This window comes from Pseudophryne corroboree, chromosome 10, assembly GCF_028390025.1.
Source record: "Pseudophryne corroboree isolate aPseCor3 chromosome 10, aPseCor3.hap2, whole genome shotgun sequence".
Lineage (NCBI taxonomy): Eukaryota > Metazoa > Chordata > Amphibia > Anura > Myobatrachidae > Pseudophryne > Pseudophryne corroboree.
In genome coordinates, this window is record NC_086453.1 from 53050651 (window position 1) to 53062850 (window position 12200).

At 47.9% G+C, this 12200-nt stretch overlaps 1 protein-coding gene across 7 annotated transcripts in view; it reads left to right on the plus strand.

The window, feature by feature from the left end:
- PRDM9 (PR/SET domain 9) overlaps positions 1-6088 on the plus strand; it is a 384129-nt gene extending 378041 nt beyond the window's left edge. For all 7 annotated transcript variants that reach the window (XM_063942393.1, XM_063942392.1, XM_063942396.1 and 4 more), the window contains one exon: positions 3617-6088. In XM_063942393.1, coding sequence (XP_063798463.1) covers positions 3617-5130 — 1514 coding nt within the window. In that variant the 3' untranslated portion in view covers positions 5131-6088. The remainder of the gene's footprint in view (positions 1-3616) is intronic.
- The last annotated feature ends 6112 nt before the right edge of the window (positions 6089-12200 follow it).

A 12200-nucleotide genomic window follows, 5' to 3' on the forward strand; every position in this document is an offset into this window, starting at 1 on the left:
CACCATGGATCCTACTGGAGAAGAGGACCGACCTGCGTGGGATCATAAGGTAAGTATGTGTATATGGAGGTGTGCATGTATGTATTAAAGTTATACTTTCAAGGTGTGTGTGTGATGTCTTTATTGGGGTATTTTTTTAGTAGTAGTTCTACAGGTACCAGCGGGCCCGTTTTTCTGCCGCATGCTGGTACTTGTGGTTCTCCAAGTACCAGCTTGCGGGGGAGGCTTGCTGGGCCTTGTAGTACTGCTACTAAAAACAATATCAAACACTTTTCTCAAAGGCTATCAGCCCCCCATCCGCAGCCCTTGGATGGGGGGGACAGCCTCGGGCTTCACCCCTAGCCCTTGGGTGGCTGGGGGGGGGACCCCTTGATTGAAGGGGTCCCCACTCCCCCAGGGTACCCCGGCCAGGGGTGACTAGTTGGATATTTAATGCCACGGCCGCAGGGCACTGTATAAAAGTGACCCCCGGCTGTGGCATTATCTGTCCAGCTAGTGGAGCCCGGTGCTGGTTTAAAAAATACGGGGGACCCCTACCCTTTTTGTCCCCCGTATTTTTGGAACCAGGACCAGGCGCAGAGCCCGGTGCTGGTTGCTTAAATATGGGGGAACCCCTGTCAATTTTTTACCCATATTTCTGCAACCAGGACCGGCTCAAAGAGCCCGAGGCTGGTTATGCTTAGGAGGGGGGACCCCACGCAATTTTTTTTTAAATTTGACACTATTTAATTTAAAAAAAAAAAAAGATGCACAATGAACCCCAGCACGGATCTCACAGATCCGGCCGTGATTCATTGTGTTAAAGTCGGCAGTGTTTTGCTAATCACTGCCGTAAAACACTGAAAAAAAAAAAACGAATGACATCGACATCGGAAAAAACGAAAATGCAGAATACGACAGCTTAGTAAATTAGCCGTAATAAATTCAAAAAGTTGCAGTTTTACACTTTCGATGTCATTCGTGATTATTCTCCCACCAAATCGGGAGAATTACGAATGTTAGTAAATATACCCCAATGTACTCCACCCAAATCTACTCTCTTTTCACATGTTACATCTGCCCCCCTCCCACTGCAGTGCACATGGTTTTGTCAATTAGGGAAAAAGTTTGCTTTTGCGATCAGGTCTGAATTAGGCTCTTTGTCGCAAAGGGTACATGAATCAGTTTCTGCCTTATCATCAATTTTGGGATAGTTTCCATCCTCATCAGTGACATAATTAAAGTTCTAATCTCTAAGTGCCCCCGGGCCTTTTCCTGGCTCTCTGATGGATTTTGTTTTCCGGAGAAACCCTCCATACAATTTCTTAATGCAGTTAGATATTTGGTGGCAAGTCAGTGAATATGCTCAGTCTGCCCTTCCCATGTCCTTAAATCGCATCATGTCCTTAATAAAACCTGGCACTTGGCTACCATGGAGAAAATCTCGACATGTATAAATAATCAATCCTGCAAATCTTGATTTGCAGATTTTGCGACTGATTCAGAGATGGAAGCAAACCTGATTGTTTTGCAGATGAGTGATTATCGTTTGTCTGTGCATGCATCAAAGTCACATGCGCTTGTGCTAGAGTGGTCTGGCGATTGCGGTCGCAGAGTGGATTTATCCGCAAAGTGATTGACAGTCGGGGACCATTTGGGGGAGGTAGCAGCAAAAGGCAGGCGTGTTGCGAGTGTATGTGTGAGGCTGCGATCTGTACACAGCTACCATGTCTCTGGCGTCTTACGTCCAGTGGCTAGGCTGCGGTAGGGCTGCTCAGAACTTATAATCACTGATCTGTGACGCATGCTGCAAATCAGTATGCTGAGGCTGGGATTTGCTAAGCAGCCATGGGCGTCTCAGTACAAACCCAGGCTTCTGTGACATTTGCACCGCAGCTGTGAATGCATTCGCATACTTCTGTGAATCAGGCCCATTGTGGGATTTATTATTATCTGTGATTGGTTCAGTTCTAACACTGCGTTCCCCCACAGAGACTCTACAAGGTTTTTTGAGACCTTCTACTTGTGTCAAATGTAAGCATGTCAGCTAGTACTAGACTATTTTACCTAAACGGTGCACAAGCCAGAGTACAGGGAGGCGTCAGGGTGGAGAGGCATTCTCCCTGCTCTGCTACTCTGCTGCACCTCTCACACTGTATGACAGGCAGCGGTGGCTGCAGCAGAGGGGAGGGGGAAAGGGGGGCTTAGATAACTGAGAGCAGTAACAGAGGAAGTCTCTGCAACTCACTGCCATGCCAAGCCTCTCTTCTCTGAGCTTAGCAAAAGGGTCATAGGAGCATGTGCCGGGCTGTGATTGGAGGAACTTGGCACATGCTGATTAGTGCAGCCCCTGATTGGAGGAGACTTTCACATGCTTCTCTGACCCCTGGAACACTGAGGATCTCACAGCATTGTAGATGCTAGAACCAAGTTGGAGAAAGGACCTCTGACATCAGGGGGAGGAGTTAGGCCGGTGGGAAAGTTCTTTAACTATCCGCACCACCAACTACTCCCCTTAGTAACCCGGTGGCGAGCGAACCACTGAGCTCAAAGCATGGCGAGCAAAGCGATCCCGCAAGGGTACATTTTGGGTACCTTATCCGGGCATGGCTCCTTTCCCTGGTGACCTGGCTCCTCCCCTGGTGACGTCAGAGGTCTTTTCTCCAACTTGATTTTAGCTATAACCCTCACAGCATGGCCCTTGTCTGTAAGTATTAAGCCTGCCTTCTGTCTCCACAGTAAGTGCTCCTATAGCGTCTGCCTATCTCTGCCAACTCTCTATATAGCTTCTTTCTCTCTCTGACTGCTACAGGTTTCATTCTGTCTTTGTATAGTCTGTGCCCAATACCTGTCGTCCCCCCTTCTCTGCCCAGCATCTGTCCCCCTCTGTATGCCCAGCATATCTCTCACCTCTTCATCCAGCATCTGTCCCCCCTCTATGCCCATCATATGCCCCCCCCCCTCTCCCCAGCATCTATCCCACCTCTCCGACCAGCATCTGTCTCCCCCCTCTCTCTGTCCAGCATCTGTCCCAGAAAATCGGGACTGTCCCGACAAAATCAGGACAGTTAGGAAGTATGTGTGAGACAGCCCAAAAATCTGATCATTTTATTTGGGTACAATAAACAGCTGCTGTATAGACCCTCACAGTTGTCATCCAGATTAATGTGTTTCATGTGATCACTCATACAAAAAAAACATGAAAATATTTTGATTTATTTCCAAAAATTTTATGAATTAGCATGCCTCCTGTGCATCTACATTTTTGCCATTTAATGAATGACCCTTATAGTGTAAATGGGCAGCAGAGCGCCTGGTTGGGCCCAGGTACTTACAGGGGCTGTTGCCTAATCACAGGAGGTGTGGTCATTCACCCTTAGAGAAAAATAAAAAAAAATTGTATTTAAGCACATCCCTGGCTACACTGCAGCACGTGCTGGGCTGAGGAGAAAAGCTGAAGCTGCTGCTGCTGCCAGGTAGAGGGGTGGGTGGACGGACCTTGGCATGAGTGTACAGGCAACATAGTGGTCCAGAAAACTGAGGTAAAACATCAAAACTGTAGTAGCATCTTATTACTCACATCTTATTACTCACTCATAATGGCTATAGGAATCTAATTCTATATTCTTTCTTTCAGTACAAAGAGTGACGGCAGTTATCCATCCCTGGCAATGCTGTAAAATTGCCTTTAGTACTGAAGATTTTCTCCAAAAGCATATGAGGGCTAAGCACTGTGAGAGACATTTATCCGTGAGACAACTGAAGAAAGAGAAATTGTCCAGTGTATCAAATCCAGCACAAACAGAAGTTTCCGTCACCCTTACAGAAAATACTGAGAACAGTGGATCAAGGCTGGGGAGCGCTTCTCTCAATGAACTCAATCAAAAGTATGCAGAACAAGACTGTGACCGTGAAGTAAATTCTTCTACAGATATTATTTCACAACAAAACAGAATTGCTCAAAAGACACTCAATGTGTCTGGCCAGAGCCTTTTATGTGGATATAAAGGGCAGACTATACAAGCAGTAAGGGGATGCTTAAATCCAGTAACACACACAGGGGAGAGACCATATGCATATGAGTGTGAGAAGCGTTTCTCAGTATTGGGGAACCTGAAGAGACACCAGAGGACACACACAGGGGAGAGGTCATATGTATGTGAGGAGTGTGAGAAGCGTTTCTCAGTATTAGCGAGCCTGAAGATACACCAGAGGATACACACAGGGGAGAGGCCATATGTATGTGAGGAGTGTGAGAAGCGTTTCTCACAATTAAGGGACCTGAAGATACACCAGAGGACACACACAGGGGAGAGGCCATATGTATGTGAGGAGTGTGAGAAGCGTTTCTCAGTATTAGCGAGCCTAACAAGACACCAGAGGATACACACAGGGGAGAGGCCATATGTATGTGAGGAGTGTGAGAAGCGTTTCTCACAATTAGGGGACCTGAAGATACACCAGAGGACACACACAGGGGAGAGGCCATATGTATGTGAGGAGTGTGAGAAGCGTTTCTCAGTATTAGCGAGCCTAACAAGACACCAGAGGACACACACAGGGGAGAAGCCATATGTATGTGAGGAGTGTGAGAAGCGTTTCTCACAATTAAGGGACCTGAAGATACACCAGAGGACACACACAGGGGAGAGGCCATATGTATGTGAGGAGTGTGAGAAGCGTTTCTCAGTATTAGCGAGCCTAACAAGACACCAGAGGACACACACAGGGGAGAAGCCATATGTATGTGAGGAGTGTGAGAAGCGTTTCTCAGTATTAGCGAGCCTGAAGATACACCAGAGGACACACACAGGGGAGAAGCCATATGTATGTGAGGAGTGTGAGAAGCGTTTCTCAGTATTAGCGAGCCTGAAGATACACCAGAGGACACACACAGGGGAGAAGCCATATGTATGTGAGGAGTGTGAGAAGCGTTTCTCAGTATTAGGGAAGCTGAAGACACACCAGAGGACACACACAGGGGAGAAGCCATACGTATGTGAGGAGTGTGAGAAGCGTTTCTCAGTATTAGGGAAGCTGAAGAGACACCAGAGAACACACACAGGGGAGAGGCCATATGTATGTAAGGAGTGTGGAAAGGGATTCTCACAATTAAGGAGCCTGAAGTCACACCAGAGAACACACAAATAAGAGACCATACATGCGAGAAACAAATGAAAACTGTTTTGTGCAGGAAGCCTAAGAGAGATTTTAAATATAAAAATGTGAATAATCTGAAGCTTAAAATTGCATTATAATCTATACAGTTTTGTATTCTGTCGCAAAGTAATGCCCCCTACACATTCAGGGACCCGCTGCCAAGCTGCCCGACAGCGGATAAAGGCGACCTGGCGGCGGTTGGGGAGATGAAGGGGGAGTGAAGTTTCTTCACTCCTCCCCCCGTCACCTGGCTCCATAGCAGTGCATGCTAATATGGACGAGATTGTCCATATTAGCCTGCACGCATAAGCGACTCGGCACCAACTATGAACAAGCGCGGGGCCGCGCATCGTTCATAGTTGTTGCCTTCACCCTGAACAATATGAATGAGTTCTCGCTCATTAATGAGCGAGAACGTTCATATCGTTCACTTATATCTTTAAGTGTGTAGGGCCCTTAAGAGTATGTTTGTGCCTGAATTATAGTTCAGATATTTGTTGCATATTCGTGTTCTGATAAATACCTTACTGTGAATAGTATTTTCCATCAGAGTACTATTTTATGTAAGTAACCAAAGCTTTAGTAATGTCTCCCTGTCTAATGTGAGTGAGAGAGAGAGAGCTGAAGCATGTAAGCTGGTTCCTGCTCCTCTCCCATTCATGAAGCCAGCAATTGCCGCGTGTGATGTGTTATTGGGTTGTATCCTCTTCAGTGTTGTTGCCATAGCAACTCTTGTAATCTGATATCACCTGGGCACAAATCTCATTATTGGCAGAGTGCCTCTCGGTCACTACGCAGCATATCCCAAGTCACTTTCCAGTGTCATTGAGGGTATACCTTTATGTATTATGGTACACAGGTTTTACAGCAATAGTCACATTCTTTGTTTGCAACAACTGAAAAGTTATAACAAAGGAGCTGCAATAATAAACAGAGTCATTGATTACAATTACTTTGCTTTGTATTGTTTTATACTGTATGTTAGGAGCTGCCTGGTGTCTGTCCCGAGTGTAGGATATGTGGATAGAGTTGCTGTGTCTTTAGCAAACTACCGTTTATCGGTACTATGCGTATGTGCAGGATCCATTCGTGGTCCTGTGAGACGGATGCAGAACGGAATCAGGCCATCAAGGATTGATAGTCTGATGCCATTTAGGGGTGGGGAAGGGGCAGCAATGGCCTCAGTTTCTTCAAGCGGAGGCGTGTTGCCGCCATTGCAGGGGAGGGATGAGGCCAGGCTCAGACAGAAGATGGAGATTTTTTGGCCTCTATATAGTAGCTGCAGCAGCCCGCTTGTGCGACCCCATGGGTTACGCAGCCAGCCAATGGTGTTGGAGATGATCTGATACTGCATCCTAGGATGCAGCTTGGATCAGTAATGCAGCATGAGATGTGACGCCCATTGCTGCATTACCACATTAGTGCTATCACTGCTGCTTCTATGTAAACAACGATAGCAACTCCAACCACATTTGTGACTGAATAGTAGCAGATATGAACAGCTTATGCAGGATATAGGGATCCTGACTATAACACCACCTCTACGTGTCTGCAGCCTAGATGACGCCCAATGGGGCAATTCAATTGTTGCTCCTGTAGGGCGCGATCAGCTGCCGGTGCCACCATTTCAGCTCATATCGCTCGGGGGTGGCAAACTGAAATGTGTGAAAAGTGACCTGTTTGGGTGCCCAAACAGCATATTTTGCGATCGTGCCTATTAGTTTAGTCAGGTTTAGCTGCTTTATGTGGCAAAACCAGATACTACTTGGTGCGGTCGGCGCAATAATGTGCATCAATTGAATATCGTCACTTTAGACGGGAGATTGGGCGACAATAACAAATGAATTCCCCCCTTGGAGAGATTGTTTCATATCAAAATAGCTGCTCTTTTTTATTCGTCTTTACACTATCAAAATAAAGTAATAAACACGTTGTATACACATATATAGTGGACACATAAGGGATGCCCAGGCTTTTGTGAGCAATAAGTGATGAAAAAGCATCAGAAGTCGGTTGTATTATTCTTTGACTCATTCTCGGCTATACATTATTTTCCATACTGTAGGGCCCAAGTTCATATTACACCACACAGTATTGCCCAAATTCATATTATGCCACACAGTATTGCCCAAATTCATATTTGGCCACACACACTATTGCCGAAATTCATATTATACCACAGTATTGCCCAAATTCATATTATACCACAGTATTGCCCAAATTCATATTATACTACAGTATTGCCCAAATTCATATTATACCACACAGTATTGCCCAAATTATTTTTATGCCACATAGTATTGTCCAAATACATATTATGCCACTCAGTAGGACCCAAATACATATTGTACCGCACAATAGGACCCAAATTTATTTTATGCCACACAGTAGGATCCAAATACATATTTCTCTGACGTCCTAGTGGATGCTGGGGACTCCGTAAGGACCATGGGGAATAGACGGCTCCGCAGGAGACTGGGCACATCTAAAGAAAGATTTAGGACTATCTGGTGTGCACTGGCTCCTCCCCCTATGACCCTCCTCCAAGCCTCAGTTAGATTTCTGTGCCCGGCTGAGCTGGATGCACACTAGGGGCTCTCCTGAGCTCCTAGAAGAAAGTATAGTTTAGGTTTTTTATTTCAGTAAAACCTGCTGGCAACAGGCTCCGACCTCGTCGTCCGTTCCCGGAGCCGCGCCGCCGTCCCCCTTACAGAGCCAGAAACAAGAAGGTGGTCCGGAAAATCGGCGGCTGAAGACTTCTGTCTTCTCCAAGGTAGCGCACAGCACTGCAGCTGTGCGCCATTGCTCCTCATGCACACCACACACTGCGGTCACTGATGGGTGCAGGGCGCTGGGGGGGGGGGGGGCGCCCTGAGCAGCAATAGTAACACCTTGGCTGGCAAAACTAACGCCATATATAGCCCCAGAGGCTATATAGGTGTATATTAACCCCTGCCAGAAACGATAAAATAGCGGGAGAAAGCCCGCCGTAAAAGGGGCGGAGCCAACTCCCTCAGCACACTGGCGCCATTATTCCCTCACAGCTTCGCTGGAAGGAAGCTCCCTGGCTCTCCCCTGCAGTCCTGCACTACAGAAAGGGTAAAAAAGAGAGGAGGGGCACAATTTAGGCGCAGTATATATATATATATATATATATATTATAGGCAGCTATAGGGGAAAACACTCTGTATAGTGATATCCCTGTGTTATATAGCGCCCTGGTGTGTGCTGGCATACTCTCCCTCTGTCTCCCCAAAGGGCTTTGTGGGGTCCTGTCCTCTGTAAGAGCATTCCCTGTGTGTCTGCTGTGTGTCGGTACTGCTGTGTCGACATGTATGATGAGGATAATGAGGTGGAGGCGGAGCAAATGCCTGTGAATGTGATGTCACCCCCTGCGGGGTCGACACCAGTGTGGATGGACTTATGGAAGGAATTACGTGACAGTGTCAGCTCCTTACATAAAAGGTTTGACGACATAGGACAGCCGGCTACTCAGCTTGTGCCTGTCCAAGCGTCTCAAATGTCATCAGGGGCTATAAAACGCCCGCTACCTCAGATGACAGATACAGATGTCGACACGGATACCGACTCCAGTGTCGACGATGATGAGACGAGTGTACCCTCCAATAGATCCACCCGTTATATGATTGAGGCTATGAAAAATGTATTACAAATTTCTGATGATACCCCAGGTACCACAAAAAAGGGTATTATATTTGGTGAGAAAAAACTACCAGTAGTTTTTCCTGCATCTGACAAATTAAATGAGGTGTGTGAGGAAGCGTGGACTTCCCCAGATAAGGAATTGATCATTTCTAAACGGTTAATGGAAACGGAAATTGATCATTTCTAACGGTACCCTTTCCCGCCAGAGGATAGGTCACGCTGGGAAACACCCCCTAGGGTAGATAAAGCGCTGACACGCTTATCAAAGAAGGTGGCACTACCGTCTCCGGATACGGCCGCCCTAAAAGAACCTGCTGATAGAAAGCAGGAAAGTACCCTAAAAGCTATATACACACACACTGGCATTATATTGAGACCCGCTATTGCATCAGCTTGGATGTGCAGTGCTGCTGCTGCGTGGTCAGACTCCCTGTCGGAAAACATTGATACCATGGATAGGGACAATATTTTGCTAACGCCCCAGAAAAATAAGCGGGCTAGAGGCTCATCCTTTCTGCCGAGGGGCAGAGGAAGGGGTAAAAAGCTGCAGCACACAGCTAGTTCCCAGGAGCAGAAGTCCTCCCCTGCGTCCGGTAAGTCCACAGCATGACGCTGGGGCTGCTCAGGCGGAATCGGGAACGGTGGGGGCACGTCTCAGGTTTTTCAGCACACAGTGGGCTCTCTCACAAGTGGATCCCTGGGTCCTTCAAGTGGTATCTCAGGGGTACAGGCTGGAATTCGAGACGTCTCCCCCCCGCCGTTTCCTAAAATCAGCCTTGCCGGCAACTCCCTCTGCCAGGGAGGCAGTGTTGGTGGCTATTCAAAAACTGTATTCACAGAAAGTGATTGTCAAGGTACCCCTCCTTCAGCAAGGAAAGGGTTACTACACAATGTTTGTGGTACCGAAACCGGACGGTTCGGTGAGACCCATCTTAAATTTAAAAGCCTTGAACACTTACATCAAAAGGTTCAAGTTCAAGATGGAATCGCTCAGGGCGGTTATTGCGAGCCTGGAGGAGGGGGATTACATGGTATCCCTGGACATCAAGGATGCGTACCTGCATGTCCCCATTTACCCTCCGCACCAGGAGTACCTCAGATTTGTGGTACAGGACTGTCACTATCAGTTCCAGACGCTGCCGTTTGGGTTATCCACGGCACCGAGGGTCTTTACCAAGGTAATGGCCGAAATTATGATACTCCTTCGCAAGAAGGGAGTTTTAATTATCCCGTACTTGGACGATCTCCTGATAAAGGCGAGGTCCAACGAACAGTTGATAGTGGGGTTGGCACTTTCTCAGGAAGTGCTACAACAGCACGGCTGGATTCTAAACATTCCAAAGTCACAGCTGGTCCCGACGACACGTCTTCTGTTCCTGGGAATGATTCTGGACACAGACCAGAAAAAAGTTTCTTCCACTGGAAAAAGCCGAGGAATTGTCATCTCTGGTCAGAGACATCCTAAAACCAGGAAAAGTGTCAGTACATCAATGCACACGAGTCCTGGGAAAAATGGTAGCTTCGTACGAAGCAATTCCATTCGGAAGGTTCCACGCAAGGACGTTCCAGTGGGACCTGTTGGACAAATGGTCCGGGTCCCATCTCCAGATGCAACAGCGGATAACCCTATCGGCCAGAACCAGGGTGTCGCTGCTGTGGTGGCTGCAGAGGGCTCATCTACTAGAGGGCCGCAGATTCGGAATACAGGACTGGGTCCTGGTGACCACGGATGCCAGCCTTCGGGGCTGGGGGGCAGTCACAAAGGGAAGAAATTTCCAAGGACTGTGGTCAGAACAGGAGATTTCTCTTCACATAAATATCCTGGAGCTAAGCGCCATTTACAATGCCCTAAGCCAGGCAAGACCCCTGCTTCAAAACCAGCCGGTACTGATCCAGTCAGACAACATCACGGCGGTCGCCCATGTAAACAGACAGGGCGGCACGAGAAGCAGGATGGTGATGGCAGAAGCCACAAGGATTCTCAGATGGGCAGAGAATCATGTGTTAGCACTGACGGCAGTGTTCATTCCGGGAGTGGACAACTGGGAAGCAGACTTCCTCAGCAGGCACGACCTCCACCCGGGAGAATGGGGAATTCATCCAGAAGTCTTCCAAATGCTGGTCAACCGGTGGGAAAAACCACAGGTAGACATGATGGCGTCCCGCCTCAACAAGAAGTTGACAAGATATTGCGCCCGGTCAAGAGACCCTCAGGCGATAGCGGTGGACGCTCTAGTGACACCATGGGTGTATCAGTCGGTTTATGTGTTTCCTCCTCTACCCCTCATACCCAAGGTACTGAGAATAATAAGAAGGCGAGGAGTGAAAACCATACTCGTGGTTCCGGATTGGCCAAGAAGAGCTTGGTACCCGGAACTTCAAGAGATGCTTACAGAGGACCCTTGGCCTCTGCCGCTCAGACAAGACCTGCTGCAGCAGGGACCCTGTCTGTTCCAAGACTTACCGCGGCTGCGTTTGACGGCATGGCGATTGAACACCGGATCCTGAAGGAAAAGGGTATTCCGGAGGAAGTCGTCCCTACCCTGATCAAAGCCAGGAAGGATGTCACCGCAAGACATTATCACCGCATTTGGCGAAAATATGTTGCTTGGTGTGAGGCCATGAAGGCCCCGACGGAGGAATTTCAACTGGGTCGATTCCTGCACTTCCTGCAAGCAGGGGTGACGTTGGGCCTCAAATTGGGGTCCATAAAGGTCCAGATTTCGGCTCTGTCAATTTTCTTCCAAAAAGAACTGGCTTCACTGCCTGAAGTTCAGACTTTTGTCAAAGGAGTACTGCATATTCGGCCTCCTTTTGTGCCCCCAGTGGCACCTTGGGATCTCAATGTGGTTTTGGCATTCCTGAAATCACATTGGTTCGAACCACTTAAGACTGTGGATTTAAAATATCTCACGTGGAAAGTGGTCATGCTGTTGGCCCTGGCGTCGGCCAGGAGGGTTTCAGAATTGGCGGCTTTGTCTTGTAAAAGCCCTTATCTGATTTTCCATATGGATAGGGCAGAATTGAGGACTCGTCCTCAGTTTCTCCCAAAGGTGGTCTCAGCTTTTCACTTGAACCAACCTATTGTGGTGCCTGCGGCTACTGGGGACTTGGAGGATTCCAAGTTGCTGGACGTAGTCAGGGCCCTAAAAATTTATATTTCCAGGACGGCTGGAGTCAGAAAGACTGACTCGCTGTTTATCCTGTATGCACCCACCAAGCTGGGTGCTCCTGCTTCTAAGCAGTCTATTGCGCGCTGGATTTGTAGCACTATTCAGCTGGCGCATTCTGCGGTAGGCTTACCGCAGCCTAAATCTGTAAAAGCCCATTCCACACGGAAGGTGGGCTCATCCTGGGCGGCTGCCCGAGGGGTCTCGGCTTTACAACTTTGCCGA